Source organism: Perognathus longimembris, chromosome 2 (assembly GCF_023159225.1).
Source record: "Perognathus longimembris pacificus isolate PPM17 chromosome 2, ASM2315922v1, whole genome shotgun sequence".
In the NCBI taxonomy this organism is placed as follows: Eukaryota; Metazoa; Chordata; class Mammalia; order Rodentia; family Heteromyidae; genus Perognathus; species Perognathus longimembris.
The window spans coordinates 104,000,414-104,017,428 of NC_063162.1; the positions used below are offsets into that span (position 1 = coordinate 104,000,414).

The 17,015-nt window shown below is 36.8% G+C and overlaps 1 protein-coding gene across 1 annotated transcript in view; it reads left to right on the top strand.

The window, feature by feature from the left end:
• Reln (reelin) overlaps positions 1–17,015 on the top strand; it is a 435,472-nt gene that overhangs the window by 249,040 nt on the left and 169,417 nt on the right. The window contains exons 11-12 of the mRNA XM_048339842.1: positions 4,860–5,005; positions 15,831–15,982. Of these exons, the coding sequence (XP_048195799.1) occupies positions 4,860–5,005; positions 15,831–15,982 (298 nt within the window). The remainder of the gene's footprint in view (positions 1–4,859; positions 5,006–15,830; positions 15,983–17,015) is intronic.

Sequence of the window (17,015 nt, forward strand, 5' to 3'; positions counted from 1 at the left end):
TGGGGAATCGAACCGAGATCTTCATGTGTAGGCAAGCACTCTTGCTACTAGGCCATATTCCCAGCCCCATCTGTGTATCTTGACTCTGCTGCCAAGAATATGAACAGTCCCATCCAGCTAAGAGATAGAAAGATGGAGCCACTTTCCTCTGAGCTGTGGCTGCTAGCTTTGGGTGTGTCACAGCTTTGTTTCATAAGATGTCATCATACTAAGGTGGAAGAAGAGAATATTCCAAAAACTATATTTCTCCCCCTCCATACCCATTAGGCTCATTTGAAAGGTGGGGGGTATAGTGCTGTGACTCAAAAATGCCTCTTATTGACCAGTGCCGGTACCTCATCTCGGAACCCTAGCTATTCAGGAGATTGAGATCTAAGAATTGAAGTTCAAAGTCAGCCCAGGCAGGAAAGTCCCTGAGAATCTTTTCTCTAGTTAGCCAGCAGAAAGTAATGGAATTGTAGCCCAGTTGTTAAAGAGCCAGACTTGAGCAAAAAAGCTAAGAGGCAGCCCGAAGCCCTAAATTCAAGCCTGACTACTAGCATAAAAACATTTAAAACCTCATTCCTAGAAAACACTTCCATGTTTGTTTAAATTTGGTTTTGGTAATGATATTATTCATCTACCACTAATCAATAAGTAACAGCTTCCTACAGATATTAAAACCATATAAAATAGGTCAATCTATTTTTTCACAAATACTTGTCCAAATATATCTTACTACCTTTTTAGATCCACCTAATGAAATTGGTCAGCATTCATTTAAAGTCTTGCAAATATACTCAGATTTCATATGTTGGCACTACGTAAGTACAGTGGTAAAAGGTGTATTTAATTTTCCAAAGGTATGCAATTGCATTTGTATATTTACCAAATGTGAATTCAAAACAGCTCAACATTGTTTAAGTTCACTTTTCTATTTTATATCAAGTTTTTTGAGAAAGGGTCTCATTATGTAGTCTAGGTTGATTTAGAACTTACTATGTAGCCCAGGCCTTGAACTCAAAGTCCTCCTGCTTCAGCCTCTGTCATGTTGAGATTAGAGGTGTGTGCCACCACACCCACTTTCTGACCTCTTTTTTTGTGAAATTAGTGTAACAATATGAGCTAGTGGGCTGGGAATATGGCCTAGTGGCAAGAGCGCTTGCCTCCAACACATGAAGCCCTCGGTTTGATTCCCCAGCACCACATATATGGAAAACGGCCAGAAGGGGCGCTGTGACTCAGGTGGCTGAGTGCTAGCCTTGAGCGGGAAGAAGCCAGGGACAGTGCTCAGGCCCTGAGTCCAAGGCCCAGGACTGGCCAAAAAAAAAAAAAAAAAAAAAAAACAAAAACAATATGAGCTAGTTTTATTATTTTACCTTTTAATTAAAATTTATGTATGTTTAACATTCATACCAAGTAACATTTATACCAATAATGGTTTCAAAATATTAACAAACAATCATGAAATAAGTAAGACCAAAACTATACTAATTCAATAAATATTTAGTCAGAATTGACCAAGATTTTATGGTAGATAAGTCATTCTTTTATTTTAAATGACACAAATATATTATTTAAAATGTAATATATTCATTCTCTTTTCACACCTATCCCTATATTTCATGTCTGCCATTTTCTTGGATATTGATATGTGTATCAATCTCTGAATTTTTGCAAAATTACCAGATAAGCATAGGCCTCAATTGGTAAGAGTTAAGACTGTGAGGATAGCTGTGAAAACCATTATTTAGAGCTCAGAAGGTTTGTTGTTAGGAATGTAAACTTAGTTATTCCATTTAGTGTTAGTTATCTTTATGGCATAGATGATAAATGATGACCACTCCATTTATCTATTTACTGTTAAAATAAATTCTGTCTTTGCATCAGATTTCTATGCTAAGGATTACACATAATAAACTCAGTTTAAAACTTTGAATAATCTCTATTTATTGTGTGCAAGGATGTTCTCAAGTTGCTTGTGTATGTCATCTCCTGTGATATTACCTTATGAAAGAACATGCTTTTGTCTTAGTGCCGTGAAATGTCCATACCCTTAGTGCTGATGGTCCTACTCTCCCAAACTTTGGGAATCTAGTGGCGATTCAGTTGTTTTTACCAGTCATGGCAGTTGTAGCTAACTTAAATTTCATATAAAACCTCCTTTCATACATCTCTCCCTTCTATACTACTTCCAAAAATATAGTATAGACATTCCTGAGACTACCATTTATGAATGATGCTGTGCAGTCAGGCTTTGATCTAGTTCTCAGGTCATGTCTACTATCCACTATTGTAGTTCATCCATATTTTTCATTCCACTTGGCTCTCAGTTTAGCCTTTAAAGCCAGTTGAAGACCTACGTTTCCATTAAGTGCTTGTCTACAGGCCCAAAGAGAGTGATTCATAAGTTCTTTCATGCATTAGTATATGGTAATAGTCTGGCTAGCATTGTCCTCTATCTTTTTTAACTTACATTTTTATTATCTTTAGTTGTACAGGGAGTTAACATTAAGCAAATCACATTGTTATCTTTATATATGTGTTATATATATGCAAACACACACATACATATGCATATATATATATATATAACTAGGTTGGGATTTTTGAGAGACAAGAATGCTTATTATTACATATATACCTTCTTAGTTCTTAATCTATTACATAATGAGTTCTTGATAACAGAATTACTGATACATGTCATTCATTCATTTATTGAACTACTTAAAAAATGTTTTTGAATACCTTATCTGTGCCAAGCAGCATACTAAAACTATGAAGAACAAATGGCTATGTTGGAAATGAACTATGCAGCATGGATAGAGCATGATGGGGAGAGGATCAGGAGAGAAAAAAGTGGGAGAAAATGAGGGGAGGGAGTGACATGGTTCAAAAAGAAATGTACTACTCAATACCTGACTTATATAACTAACCCCTCTGTACATCACTTTTACAATAAAAATAAAATAAATGAAAACAAAAACACAATTAGGCATAATCCATGCTCTTAGAATCGACACTCTAGTGGCTGGGAATAGGGCCTAGTGGCAAGAGTGCTTGCCTCCTATACATGAAGCCCTGGGTTCGATTCCTCAGCACCACATATATGGAAAATGTCCAGAAGTGGCGCTGTGGCTCAAGTGGCAGAGTGCTAGCCTTGAGCAAAAAAGAAGGAAGAGACAGTGCTCAGGCCCTGAGTTCAAGGCCCAGGACTGGCAAAAAAAAAAAAAAAAAAAAGAAAGAAAAGAAAAAAAATTGACACTTGAGCAGGGATTATGCCTAATTGGTTGTTTTTTTTTTTTTTTGTCTAAATTCCTTTTTTTTTTTTTTCCTTTTTTTTTTTTCTTGGTTGGTTGTGGGGCTTGAACTCAGGGTCTGAGCACTATCCCTGAGCCAATTTGTGCTCAAGGTTAGCACTCTACCATTTGAACCAGAGCTTCACTTTTAGTTTTTGAGTGGTTAATTGGAGATAAAAGTCTCGTAGGGACTTTTCTGCTTTGGCTGGCTTTGAATTATGATCCTCAGATCTCGGCCTCCTGAGTAACTAGGATTACAGGCATGAGCCACTGCTGCTTCCTTTCATTTTAAAAGTATATAAAACTGGGGCTGGGGATATAGCCTAGTGGCAAGAGTGCCTGCCTCGGATACACGAGGCCCTAGGTTCGATTCCCCAGCACCACATATACAGAAAACGGCCAGAAGCGGTGCTGTGGCTCAAGTGGCAGAGTGCTAGCCTTGAGCGGGAAGAAGCCAGGGACAGTGCTCAGGCCCTGAGTCCAAGGCCCAGGACTGGCAAAAAAAAAAAAAAAAAAAAAAGTATATAAAACTGGGGTCTGGTGGGTCATGCCTGTAATCCTAGGTACTACTCAGGAAGCTGAGTTCTGAGAATCACAGTTCAAAGCCAGCCCAAGCAGGAAAAGTTTGTGATATCTTATAACTCCAACTAACTACTCAGAAAAAGCTGGAAGTGGCACTGTGGCTCAAGTGGCAGAATGCTAGTCTAGCCTTGAGAGAAAAAACTCAGGGACAGCCCCAGGCTTTGAATTCAAGCCCTAAGACCAACACACACACACACACACACACACACACGAATGTTTCCCTTTAACTTACTACCAAAAATATGATGCAAGCTTATAATTCTAAGAAATAAACATTCAGTTTACTTAGTCTGATTTCATCTTTTAACTGTTCACTTCAAGCTGAAAAAAATATATTTAAAAAAGGAAATATTTCAAAAATTGTTTTTCTTTGTTCTTTGCCAGTGTTTCTTCAGAGGATAACAAAGTTTGTGATTTCATTGAGGACAGCATGCATTCCTGTTTAGATGAGATTTGGTTAGAAACTTTTACTCCAAAGCTGGCTGAGAATATGTGATCATATCTGGGATTACTTTGACCTTTTCTGTATTCCATGTTTTGATTAGCTGGCTATTCTACTCATATCCCCATTTACAGATAAATTGTGAAAGACTTGAATGGCAAGTCAGAAATATATGGAATATTGAAAAGGTCAGTGTGATTTAGCCCATAACCACAGAATTTAAAATATATGACAAATCATTATCACCCTCAATTCCCACAACAAGGGCTGTGGTAAAGATGGGAAATTATTCCAATTAAAATATTCTTGTTCCACACTGAACGCTGAGGTGGCAAAGCTCAAATGCCCTCTTGACTTCTTCTTTGTGATAACTTAATAAGTTAAGAAAAATGTGATTGAATTAAACAAGGCAAAAACAGAAGTAACAAGCCCTTTTGAGAGTCCACGTACGGGGAATGATGTAATGACTTTCCTAAAAAGGCTAATTATACACAAGTAAGACAGATAGAGCTACAACACCAATTGAAAAGCCACCAATGTTCTCTATTTATCTACAGCATAGCTGTCAGTCAGATGGGAATTCCATTTATTTCCATGGAAATGAAGGCAGTGAGTTCAATTTTGCTACCACCCGGGATGTAGATCTTTCTACAGAGGATATTCAAGAGCAATGGTCAGAAGAATTTGAGAGCCATCCTACAGGGTAAGTAATCATTACCACCCATGCCATGAGTATCATTTATATATATTCCACAAGATATATTTTAAATGCATATTGCTAAATAGGAAAAGCACACCAAACCAATATTAATGATTCTTCACCTAAGACTAGCTAAAAAGAGAATACTTTCTTTAAGTAGCCTAATACATATTAAGACTTGTGATTACGATTATCTTCTAACTTCATTTTATATCCCCATCTTAATTAATGTAATTTTTCCACTGGGAACTTTTTTAATGTTTAGAAAACAGGAAATCTTGCTGCTATTAAATTGAGATTTTCAATTATCTTCTTGGAGTCAGTTTCATAGATGCTGCTATCTGACATTCGCTGGAATGTGATTTTGATCCTTACAAGTTGTTCAGAGGCAAAAATTTACCTTAGAGAGATTTATAAAGGAGGCTTTTTGTACTGAAACTGAAATATTAAAGGAAATCAGATACAGTATGGATAGCTTGGTGATTAGTGTTTCCTGGCCTATTTGTGTTATGTGTCTTCTCCTGGGTCCATGGTCTCTTAAGATACTGTGAGCAGGTCTTTCAGAAGTTCATGTTGAAAAAACAAAAAGATAGATTCAAAAATCAGAATCCCAAATGTAATATGAGTTGTAATGAAATTACAGACGTGTCCTCATTCTCCCCTGGCTTTTCCTTTTGCAAATAAATTCACATAATTAAAATAGGTCCTTATTTTCCAGGGTAACAATGTGATGAGGATGAATTAAATTAACATAAAGTGAAATCCTGTAATAGATGGGAAAGAGCAGTGGTTTCACTGTTAGTGGTAAAGAACTTTCCCAGAACACAATTTTGAGGGGGCAGTCATGTCATTCTGATTGCCAATTAAATAAGGACTGATTGAACTGCCATGTGCCTAGTGACAAGAAAGCCAATATTGCTTTCTTGAACTCCTGCTTTTTGACATTGCTCAAGAACTTCAGTCAGACCAAGTTAAGGAGAAGTCTGCCAAGCAATCTGAGCCACCACTGCTGCTGTGACTTTGCTACCACACTAGGGTCTTTCTCACTGGACACTGTATTTCTACTGCTACTTACTAAGCCCGTTTCTCTTGCATTGGGGGGAGTAGTTCATGTTCAACCTGGGATACACAAAGTAAGCAACCCAATTTCTTCTATTAACCCTTTGTTACATCACCAAGGACTGCTATTAAAGAATAAAAGAAATTGCTTTAGTCCATCTAGCACCCTATTAGTCATATTTATGACTTGGTATAGAAAAACCATGAAATCTGCTGTTATGGCTCAAGCCTGTAATCCTAGCTACTTGGAGGCAAAGACTAGAAGACCAAATACATATGTATAGAAGGCCAATAAACATATGTAAGAGATGTATATGCCAAGTAGAATTCGGAGGTTCTGTTTGCACAGAGCATTCATGATATAAAATAGCTTTTGATCATATCCAAATCTCTATTCTCCATAGCAAACAAAAAGAACCCAAAGCATTTATGCCTGAAAAATAAAAGAGCTAAAGTAAGTGGGGACATATAGAAACACCAGAGGACATTTCTCACTCAGTGGCACAGGTGGCTTCCGGCACTCCCATGAGATATTCCTTAGGACCAAAGGTTTGCCAGAGTTTTTGTCACAGTAAAGAAGCTGGTACTCACCTTGGCATAGCCAGGAGGTTCCTGTTCCAATAATGCATGATAATGTGTGTGACCAAAGCACCTGTGCCACCCTAACTGCCATTCGGTTAAGCAGGCAAACCTTAGGTTTATTTGTGGCTTTTTCTCCTCAGCTGTCAGACCTCACTACCAGCATTATCTCACTTAGTCTCTCGCTGACAGTCCCGTGAGGTTGGCACTAAGTTAGAAAGGTGTGAATGGATAATGAGAGGACTGAGGCTTGTCTGTTTAGGGTGATGATAAAAGTTTTACTTTCATTTGACTGAACACCAATGGCACACACTTGTAATTGTAGATACTCAGGATGTTGAGATCAGAGGATCACAATTTGAAGCCAGCTCAAGCAGAAAGTCCATGAGACTCTTACCTGCAATTAACCACTATAAACCCAGAAGTGGAGGAAGTGTGGCTCTCATGGTAGAGTAACAGCCTTGAGCAAAAACACTAAACAAAAGTGTATGGCCCTGAGTTCAAGCCGCAGTATCAAAACACACACACACACACACACACACACACACACACACGAAAGCATGCACACACATTCACACTCAAGTGCTTCCTTTTTAGTGTGTGTGCCAGTCCTAGGGCTTAAACTCAGGGCCTAGGAGCTATCCTTGAGGAATTACCTAGCTAAGACCTGATGAAAAAAAAATAGCAGTTGTGCAATGAAATGTTCTTTGTGTTCTGTTTCTCTGCCAGGTTTATTGAATATTTGTCTCATTTTTTTCCCTCATCTACTGCCATCCACACAAACAATTTATCTTTATAAGCTTACCTGCTAGAAGATAAACTACATATAGCAATTCCTTCCTATGTCAAGAGGGACTAATTAAGTTGATTTGAATTCTACAGCTTTGATGACAGGTTTATTATTTCTAAAAATTCAATTATTAATGTGACTATCATATTCTCCTACCTTTTGACTATGTGTTAAAAATATACCTAAGTATATAGTATATTATGATAGAATATTCCATCCTGGTAATACTTTCAAGGTACCTCTGGTAAATGGAAAGGAAGAAGGAAAGCCATGAAATTATTATGGCTATATTTTGGAAACTACTTTCCTGACTAGTCATGTTTTCCTCCTATTTGAGTCAACATAGGTGATCTCAGATCACAGGAATGCAGGAGCCACTTGCTTTTCCCACTATTCAGCTGTCCCAAATCCAACATTGACTGGATATTTTTTAGGTCAAAATTTAAAGGATATTTTTCTTTTTCCTAAAGACAACACATCTGTCACTCCACCAAGAGAAAAGCTGAAATAGATACATGAATAATTTATGTGAGCCTTACCGAACTTTGGCTTAACTTTATACACACATCATTTCATTAGCAACTACTGTATCTCACTTAGCTGAAACTGTCTTTAGGTATAAAAGGGTTTTCAGACCTTATGTCCCTGATGAAAACCTTGTTGTTTTTACTCAAGCCCAAGTTTCAACACAAGAAGTTGAAATTCAAAGAGGAACTAATATACTAAAGAAGAAACAAAACACTAAAGACATATGGGAGGGACTTTACCTCTGGGAACATCCCTTATTAAATATCAGAGAATATTTCCCAAAAAGAGACCTTTGGAACATCAGGGACCCTGTCAACCTCAGTGAGTGCATTTGAGATTTAGAAAGTAATATGAATTTGATAAATATAGGACCTTCCATGTAGGTTATTTTAGTTCATACCTAAAGTTGCTAGCTCAAGTAGTTTAATAGAGCCTGGAGAATTTTATAAAACACATTTTCATAATCATATAAAATGTTTTATGTATTTAACAACCTATAATGAGATCATTTAAATTTGTATTCTGAATTGTAATATAAACCGGATGTCTTTCATTTTCATCTTTCTTTTCTCTGAAATTATTTGCTTGTCTCAAAGTCAATATGTAAATTAAAAGCCAAAAGCCCCTCTCACACTAATCCTCACTCCTTACCACTCCAGTGTTCGCATATATTCTCCATAAAGCTTCCTGTTAAAATATAAAAGCCAGGTGACAGTGGCTCATGCCAATAATCCTAGGCTGAGATCTAAGGACTGCTGTTCAGAGTCAGTTCTGGCAGAAAACTCTGCGATACCCTCATCTCACCAATTAACTAGCAGAAAACTGGAAGTGGTACAATGGCTCAAAGTGATTGAATGCTAACCTTGAGCAAAAAGAGTTCAACGACAGTGCCAGGCTCTAAGTTCAAGCCCCCAAACCAACAACACCAATGACAACAACAAAACCCTAACACTGGTGTTATGTATCATACCTCAAAAATAACGTTTTACGAATGTCTGTTTTAGCCAATAAATATATGATTCCTTTTTTCAGAATGCTTATGTACTAGTTTAGCCAACAAGCATTCTTGAGCAGTAGGGAAAGTATTTCTGAAACATAAATTTCTAAAAGATAGAAATTAGAGGTTCAGACATGTGATGGGTATTGCCAAATTTCCCTTTAAAGAACGTATGTTTCTTGAAAGTGTTAAAATGTGAACTGATTAAAACATGATCTTCCCCACAAAGCTGAATAAGATCCATTCCAACACAGCTGACAGATAAGACCATCCATTCTCCAGCTAAAACCTCTCCCAGATTATTTTGCCTTCCTAGAATATTGCTCTTTTCACGACACACAGAAAAAAATAGAAAGTCTTATTTTAAAGATATAAATTAAATATTATTGTTACTTTGCTATCTCTAGAGAACAAGATTGCCTTAAAGCTTTGTATTGATTAGAAAACTTTTTTCTTCCATGCTCTAGCGTCACCTTGCTCTACTTCTAATAAATAATAGATACCACTGTATTTATAATAGATAAGATGAGGACTTTTATTTTGTAATTAGTCATAAAAGAATAACTGTAAACTTCTGTGTAGTCAGGAGCTTACACGTTAGATGAACATTCCTTTGAATACAGTTTTCACCCAATTGTGTCTCCTTGGGGAAAACATAATTTAAACCCCAGAAAAGCAACACCTTTTAATGAAGGAAACTGTCACCATACCACCCATGAGATTGGTAAACCTATGTATCTCATACAGTTATAATTTTGCTTTGTGTTATTATTTTGTTAAGAGACAATCAGGGGGATGATCATATCATTTTTTTTCTCAACTGTAAATGAATGTGAGCACAGTGGTGGTGTTTCTGAAGTGCAGGAGGGGAAAGATGCCTCTTGAAGCCTTGCAGGAGCTGATGGAACTCTGAGATCTGCTTAAGGATATTTTGCTAAGCTTGTTTGCTCTAATGTTTATACAAATTTACAAAAACAGAGTGTGCTATTATAGCCTCCTACTGAATTCTTAATAAACAAAGGATAATTTATTCAAAACAATAGGCCTTTTTAAAAACGTATGATTTTGAAAAAAAATTCTCCCTGCCTGTTTGGATTTGAAGAAAAGTAAGCTTTTCATTCTCCTACATATTCTCATACATAGGTTTCTAAAGAAATCAACTTCATTTTTGTTACCTTACAACACTTTTACCAAGAGAAATACAGACTAATTGAGAATAAAACTAGGTATGTTTGACTTTAAAATAAAGATTGATGTATAGGCTGAATCATATTTCACAAAGATTTGTGATAGAGGTGGTGAAACTAACTCATTTAGATAGGTCTAGGAAAGTTATTTTTTTACAACAAATAATTAAGAGAAAGTCACCAGTAATCTCATTTCTCACTTTAATGGAAGGCTTTCTCATCCTCTGACAATGCTATCTTTTTAAGTTTAGTTTTCACTGTAAAATCCTCTAAATCAGATAGATGTCTAAAAGGAGTCATCATCTGAATTATTTATAACCTTAACTTGCTTTGTGGATCAGTAGACTGAGTGGTTTAATTGGGATAAATGGGGCAAGTAAAAGACCAATGAACCATTGTGAAAATTTCATGTATGTATCAAGAGACTCCTGATTAATTTATAAGTGAGGATTTACCATGAAGAGCTACTTTAAAAATTATTACTTGTGCGCCTTGAATGATTGGCATAATCTGTTAAAAATACACAAATATGTTCACATACAAAAGCACTTCCTAAAATTTTGGTCCCAACTCTAGTATAAACTTAAGTAGTTTAGGATATCATCCTGGCACTACATGGGCCCTAGAATTGTACCTGCTAACATAAAGGCAAACTGGGAAGCTGGAGATGTCGATGCTAGAGCCCAATAGGCAATTGACCTCAAAAGCCACTATTTCAATGTGTCCTACTTTTCTCCACGTATAGATAACTTATTGTTTGAATAACATAGATCATAAAGAAATTCTAAGGAGAAATAAAATTTGTTAAATATTAAGTACATATATTAAAGTGCTAAGTATCAATTCAAAATAGTAAGCATCTCTCTAACATAAAAATATCAAGGTATACAGATATATGCATGTAATTGTACATAATATTTTGTTGTTGTTTCCACTGATATTTAAGACTGGGTCTCTGTTTATCCCAGGTTTTCCTGGAACTCAATCCTTAATCCTGCCTTAAAGTCTTCAAATGCTGGGATTATAGGCATACACCACCATGCCCAACTATATGATACATTTTTAGTAATTCACATATAATTTTTAATATCTGTTTCCTGGTGTGTGGTAGTTGAATACTACTTATTTGATGCTCTAAAATTATTTCCCTGAGTAGTCTTTCCTTTAAAAGTACAGTGAATTCGATTTCCGGTCAGGGAACCCCCCCAAAAAAAAATACAGTGAAGCAATCAACTATACTTGATGAATTTGGTAAGTGAAACTAAAATAGCATGTTCTTTTAAAGTAGAATGGTTAGGCATTTTATATAAAATGTCCATAGTTTTATATTTACCTATTGAGTTCCATCAATCTGGCTGCCTTATGAAATCTAATAAAACTAATTTTCCATCTATCAAGAGATAGATATAAGCTTTGGATGTAGGAAATTACACTAATAACCATTACATTTTCCTAGAGGGAAAACATTCTCCTCACTTTAGGAGAACAACTAATCTTCAGAAACTAATAATTGTTTGCTTTTCTTTTGTAAAAATTACTTCCTTTTGTGATGAAGTCACCAAGGACCCAAAGTATGCAATTTGAGTGTTTAAAGACCAGAAAAAATTAACTAGCCTATGTTTAAAAGTTGATTAATGTTTTAACAATGAAATTCTGATCCTGTATCAGGCTGATCTTGATCTAGGCTGATGTCTCACTTCTTCAATCTTACATGTTTGGGAGGCTAAGAATGGGAGAATGGATGTTCAAGTCCAGCCTAAGCAGAAAAGTTTTCAAGACCCCCTTTCCATCCACACTGGGGTGTACTGATGGGCACCTATCATCATAAGTTACACAGGAGGCTGATGTATGGAGTGCTACATGGTCATGGACCAGGCAGCACAAGCAGAGAAATCCATGAGACTTCATCTCCATGGAAAGCAAGCTGGACACACTACCTGTAATCCCAGGGAATAGCAGAAACCTAAAAGCAGGTGCATCATGATTCAGAGTTGCCCAGGAGAAAAAGGAGACTCCATCCTAAAAATGACGAGTGCTAAGTGGGGCTAGATGTGTGGCTCAAAATAGCATTACACTAGCTGAGCAAACATAAGCCATGAATTCAAATCTCTAGTCACTGAGTTTTAAAACCCCAGTCATGTCATAAAAAAAGAATGAAATCCTGCTCCAAAAAGGAAACTTACTGATCTGAAAGATAATATAATCCTTTAATTTGTTATATTAAAAACTGTGCTGACACAATTCAATGAGATCATAAAAGGAACTAGTCTATTTCTTCTATCTCATTGTTGTTGATGGTACTAACCTGCTGAAAAATATGAAGCTGTGACAAAAGGCTGCCTGAGACTGCTCTCCAAACCTATAGAAATATTGAATAAACTGTAATTTGATTAATTATAATTGGATAAAGTATAGTTATCTTTAATTCATCACCCCAAACAGAGGAAGAAAAGGAGCAGGTGTCAAAAATAAAAGGAAACAGAAAAACCAAATGAAAGGGTTCTCATAGAAAACTTTAAGATAGTTCAAAGTATACCACACCCAGATATAATCTAAGATTAACAACTAGAGCTTAGATTCTCACACAAGTTACATGAAAGATGATATGCAATCTGATACTCCTGTAAGAAGCTCCCCCCAAAAAAGAGCTGAAAAAGCCTCTTCAAAACAAATATAACATTTATATTTATTCCACCTGCTTGGTGGGAAAATTGTAAAGTGAGAAATTAATATAAAAATAAACATAGGGCATGGCTTCAGTGGCTCATGCTTGTGAACCTAGGTACTTAGGAATCTGTGACCTTGAAGAATGATTCAAGACCAGACCAGGTAGGCAAATCCTTGAGACTTCTTTTTCTCATTTCAAAGGTTGTGCAATGGGGTTATAATTTACCATGTCAATTTAAGTGTCCAATGCTTCTTGATCAGAGTTGTCTTTCCATTCTTTTCCCCTATCCCATCTGCCTCTTGACCCCCCTACCCCTAACTCCCTTCACATTCCTTTATCACATATGTACTTAGAATATTGTGACTGTATCATTTGTTGAAACTCATGTCCAATTAACCAGCAAAAATACCAAACTGCAGGTATGGCTCACGTGATAGAGTACCAGCCATGAGCAAACAAGCTGAGTAAGAGCACATAGCCCCAAGTTCAAGCCTTGGTACCAGAATAAAAGTAAAATAAAAATAAGCACTAGACCAGGAATGCTCAAGGTTTTCACAAACAGAAATATAACTTTCCCTGTGTGCTCAGAGCCAAGGCTGACATGGAAGCTAAAGGCCAGGTAGTCATACAGGGTTTGTATCTAGATGGACAGATGGTTTCATGGAGATATATAGGACAGAGGTGTCTGAAGGATCAGAGCTGTCCATGACTTTAAGATGGAAGAGATGGTGAGGTCAAAGCTGGGCAGCCACACTGGCATCAGGAGGGAAGAATTTGTAATAGAGAGATTAGTGCATCAATTTAAGGGTGGGAATGGCATGTGCCCAAGTCAGAGGGGCTGCTTTTTCTGCTGGCCAAGAGGACGAATTGTCCCATACAAGACGGCAATAAGAGGACTAGAGAAAGCCAAGGAAAGTGAAGTTGGGATCCAGAGAGGACACGGGGTTTCACACACTGTCTGCATCTGGAATCTTTGATGTCTCCATTGTTCAAAAAGTTTGTGGAGCTTCTGTGGGTATTGAGCACTGTCTAGATATAAGAACATAAAAATGGCATCTGTCTTAGGAGTTGATATGTCAGTGATATGACATGTTATAGGAAAAGCACATAAAGAAGTACAGCAATACCCAAAGAGAAGAAACATCACAAAAGAAGAATCTAAATCTGAGATTGAGTGGTGGGACTGTCTTGGGGGAGCCAGGGAGTCTGGCAAAGGCTTTAAAAGGCTTTATAGAAGTACATACGTTATTGAAAGAACTTCTTTGAGAAAGACTCTGAGTTTGTTCAGTAGACAATAAATAAAGCTACAGAGGCCTGAGAGAATATTTCATGAACTTATATTACTGTTATGTAACCAAAGTTTGGTACAAGACAGTTTGGAGCAGCCCAAGGGGTGAGGCTCACAAATGTATCCTTAGTCAGGCCAAGAAGGACTTTATATTCTAAGACATTTAGAAGTTTGGTATTCACCCAGATGGAAATGAGAGTCACTGAAAGACCTGGAGCAAAGAAGAAATAGAATCGTATTTCCAGTTTAGACTAGTTCCCCAGAGTGTCTAATAAATAGAACCTGAACTCCTCTTTCCAGCTCTTCATGGGTTGATTCCAATTTATCCAAATATGTTTTCTACTGTTCTCCAGCATACAACCCTGAACAAATTCTGGTGATGTCTGTAGCAGTGGTAGTATCAGGGTCATATCTAGTCCTCAGCCAATAGTCACATGATTCATCAACTCCAGTACAGTACATGACAGAAGTAAGGGAGTCCTCAATTCAGCTGCATGGATTTGAGTACAGTCATATTCTTTGAGAGCTGTTCTTCATCCTTGTGTGTCTCAATTTCTTCATCATCTAAAATTGAGAAAGGAATTACTGTCTCATAGAGTTCCTGTGAGAATTAACTTAAACTTCATGTGTGAAGTGTCTAGAAAAGAATCTGGCACATAAGTTAGCACTAACTACAAGTTAGCTATTTATTTCTCTTGTATATTCTCTTCTACTTGTTTGACAAAACAGTTTTAGTTTCTTTATTTATTAGCATATAGGTTTGCAAAATATTCCCTACACGTCTGGGATAGTCCTAGCAGAAGATCACAATAGCTCAATAATTATGTCCATATGAACACGTAAGATGATGCTAAGCAAAATGAACTACCAAGTTATGGAAACAAGTGGTATATCATTGTTGTTGTTATTTCAACATGCCATGTGAAATTATGCCCTTTTTCTTTTGTATTTCTTTCCTGTGGTTTTACCCCTGATATCACTGTAACAGATTTCATTACCCTGGATATTGTATATATGTGTATTGGAACTAGGGAAGAGAAGGGGAATATCAAAATGGAGAGACAAAGGATAAAAGACAAACCAATGTAACAGCAATACTTATAAAAATATATGGTGTAAACCAACTGTACAACTCATAGAGGGAGAAGGAAATGGGGAGGGGGGAGGAGGGAGAAAATGAGGGAAGAGGTAACAAGTTGGATAAGAAATGTACTCACTGACTTATGTATGAAACTGTAACCCTTCTGTACATCACTTTGACAATAAAGAAATGAAAATAAAACCAAAAAAACCCCAAAAGTTTAAAGCCTATTTCCTTTTTGAAATCTTATTATACTTTTGCCAGCTCTTATAGCTTCTTATTTTAAACTATTTTTATGTAAAACATAGTAACAAGTATTGTTAGGCTACTGTCTTCTGTAGTTCAGTTTCCTTAGTTCATATTGGATTCCTCAGCTCAGCTTTAAGAATGCCTCAGTCTAGATCAGGACTTGGGCATAGGTGGATAGTGCTGATGAAACTTGTCCAGGTATAGAAGTACCATATGGTGGATGAAATATGCTTAAGGTTTGTTCATTGCTTACAATCTGTACTACCATATCTTTGTATCAGAATTACTCATTACAAAGTAAATGTTGTGTTTTTTTAAAAAAAAACAAAACAAATATGTAATGCTCTATAAATCTTTGACTTAATATTCTAAACTCTTAATGACACTGATTTTTTTCTAAAGATGGGATGTCTTTGGAGCTGTCATTGGTACGGAATGTGGAACTATAGAATCGGGTTTATCAATGGTCTTCCTCAAAGATGGAGAGAGAAAATTATGTACTCCCTACATGGACACTACTGGCTACGGAAACTTGAGGTTTTACTTTGTCATGGGTAGGTACATTTTGAATGACCTTGGTTAACTCTAGGGCAGATTCAAGGCCAGTACCTATTCCCAGGAAAGGATTAGTGTTTATGTTCTGCAATATAAAATGAAAATTCATGGAATCTGAGCTCTCCGGACAGAGCAAAAGCTTGTGGTGTTCATGGCCTCTGTCTAGCTCTGTTGGAACCAGCTTGGAATGCCATGATACCCCTGGAGAACAAAGTCTACAATACTATCACTTCCAACTCTTCCGGTATAGTCCTAGCTGAAAAGACAAAGGAGAGAAGCCAAGAGCAAAGTGAGTCCTTTGTCCACAGCCTATAATCTCACCAATCATCCAGGTAATTAATTTGCTTTTATAGACAACTACTGATTGCCAAATTCTTCTGCCTTGGGAACTTAAAAACAGGTTTACAGTTCTTCATCTTTTCTAATATATTTCAAACACACAAAAACATAATACTCACAAAGCATATTTTTCTTGAACAAATAAATATAGTTTGAAAAATAGCCAAAGATAACTTAGTGGGTTGAAATGTGTTTCTCCCGGACCCCTGCAATCTATCCTGCTAGCAAACAGGAGCCAATGTGACATATTCTTTCACTCAGGTCATGTCAGACATGTGGGTAGGTATCACATGCTGTCTTTGTTGAGTGGAAAAGCACAGGCAACGTCTGGAAGTAAAACAGGAAACAAACATGCTCTACCTTTGAACTTCCCAGCAAAAGTGTCAGTTCATCAGGACAAACAGTTCTCCGGAATCTAGGCTTCAACAGCAACTGTTTATACCTCATCTTCCTCACTTTGCTTTTTTGACAGTCATACAGCTCACCATTGCTTCATATACCTCATGACTGTCATGCTCTCAAGCATTTTGCGTGTGCAGTGCTAACTCACAATACCAATCTGTTTGATAACAGAGTTTGATAACAGTTTAGGGTGTTCTCACCATGACTGTGAGATAGTTGGTGTATTTAAGGGTCCAAAGCCCATTTCCTTTAAATGATTTTATAGTCAAATGGTCACTCATTTTATTTTAA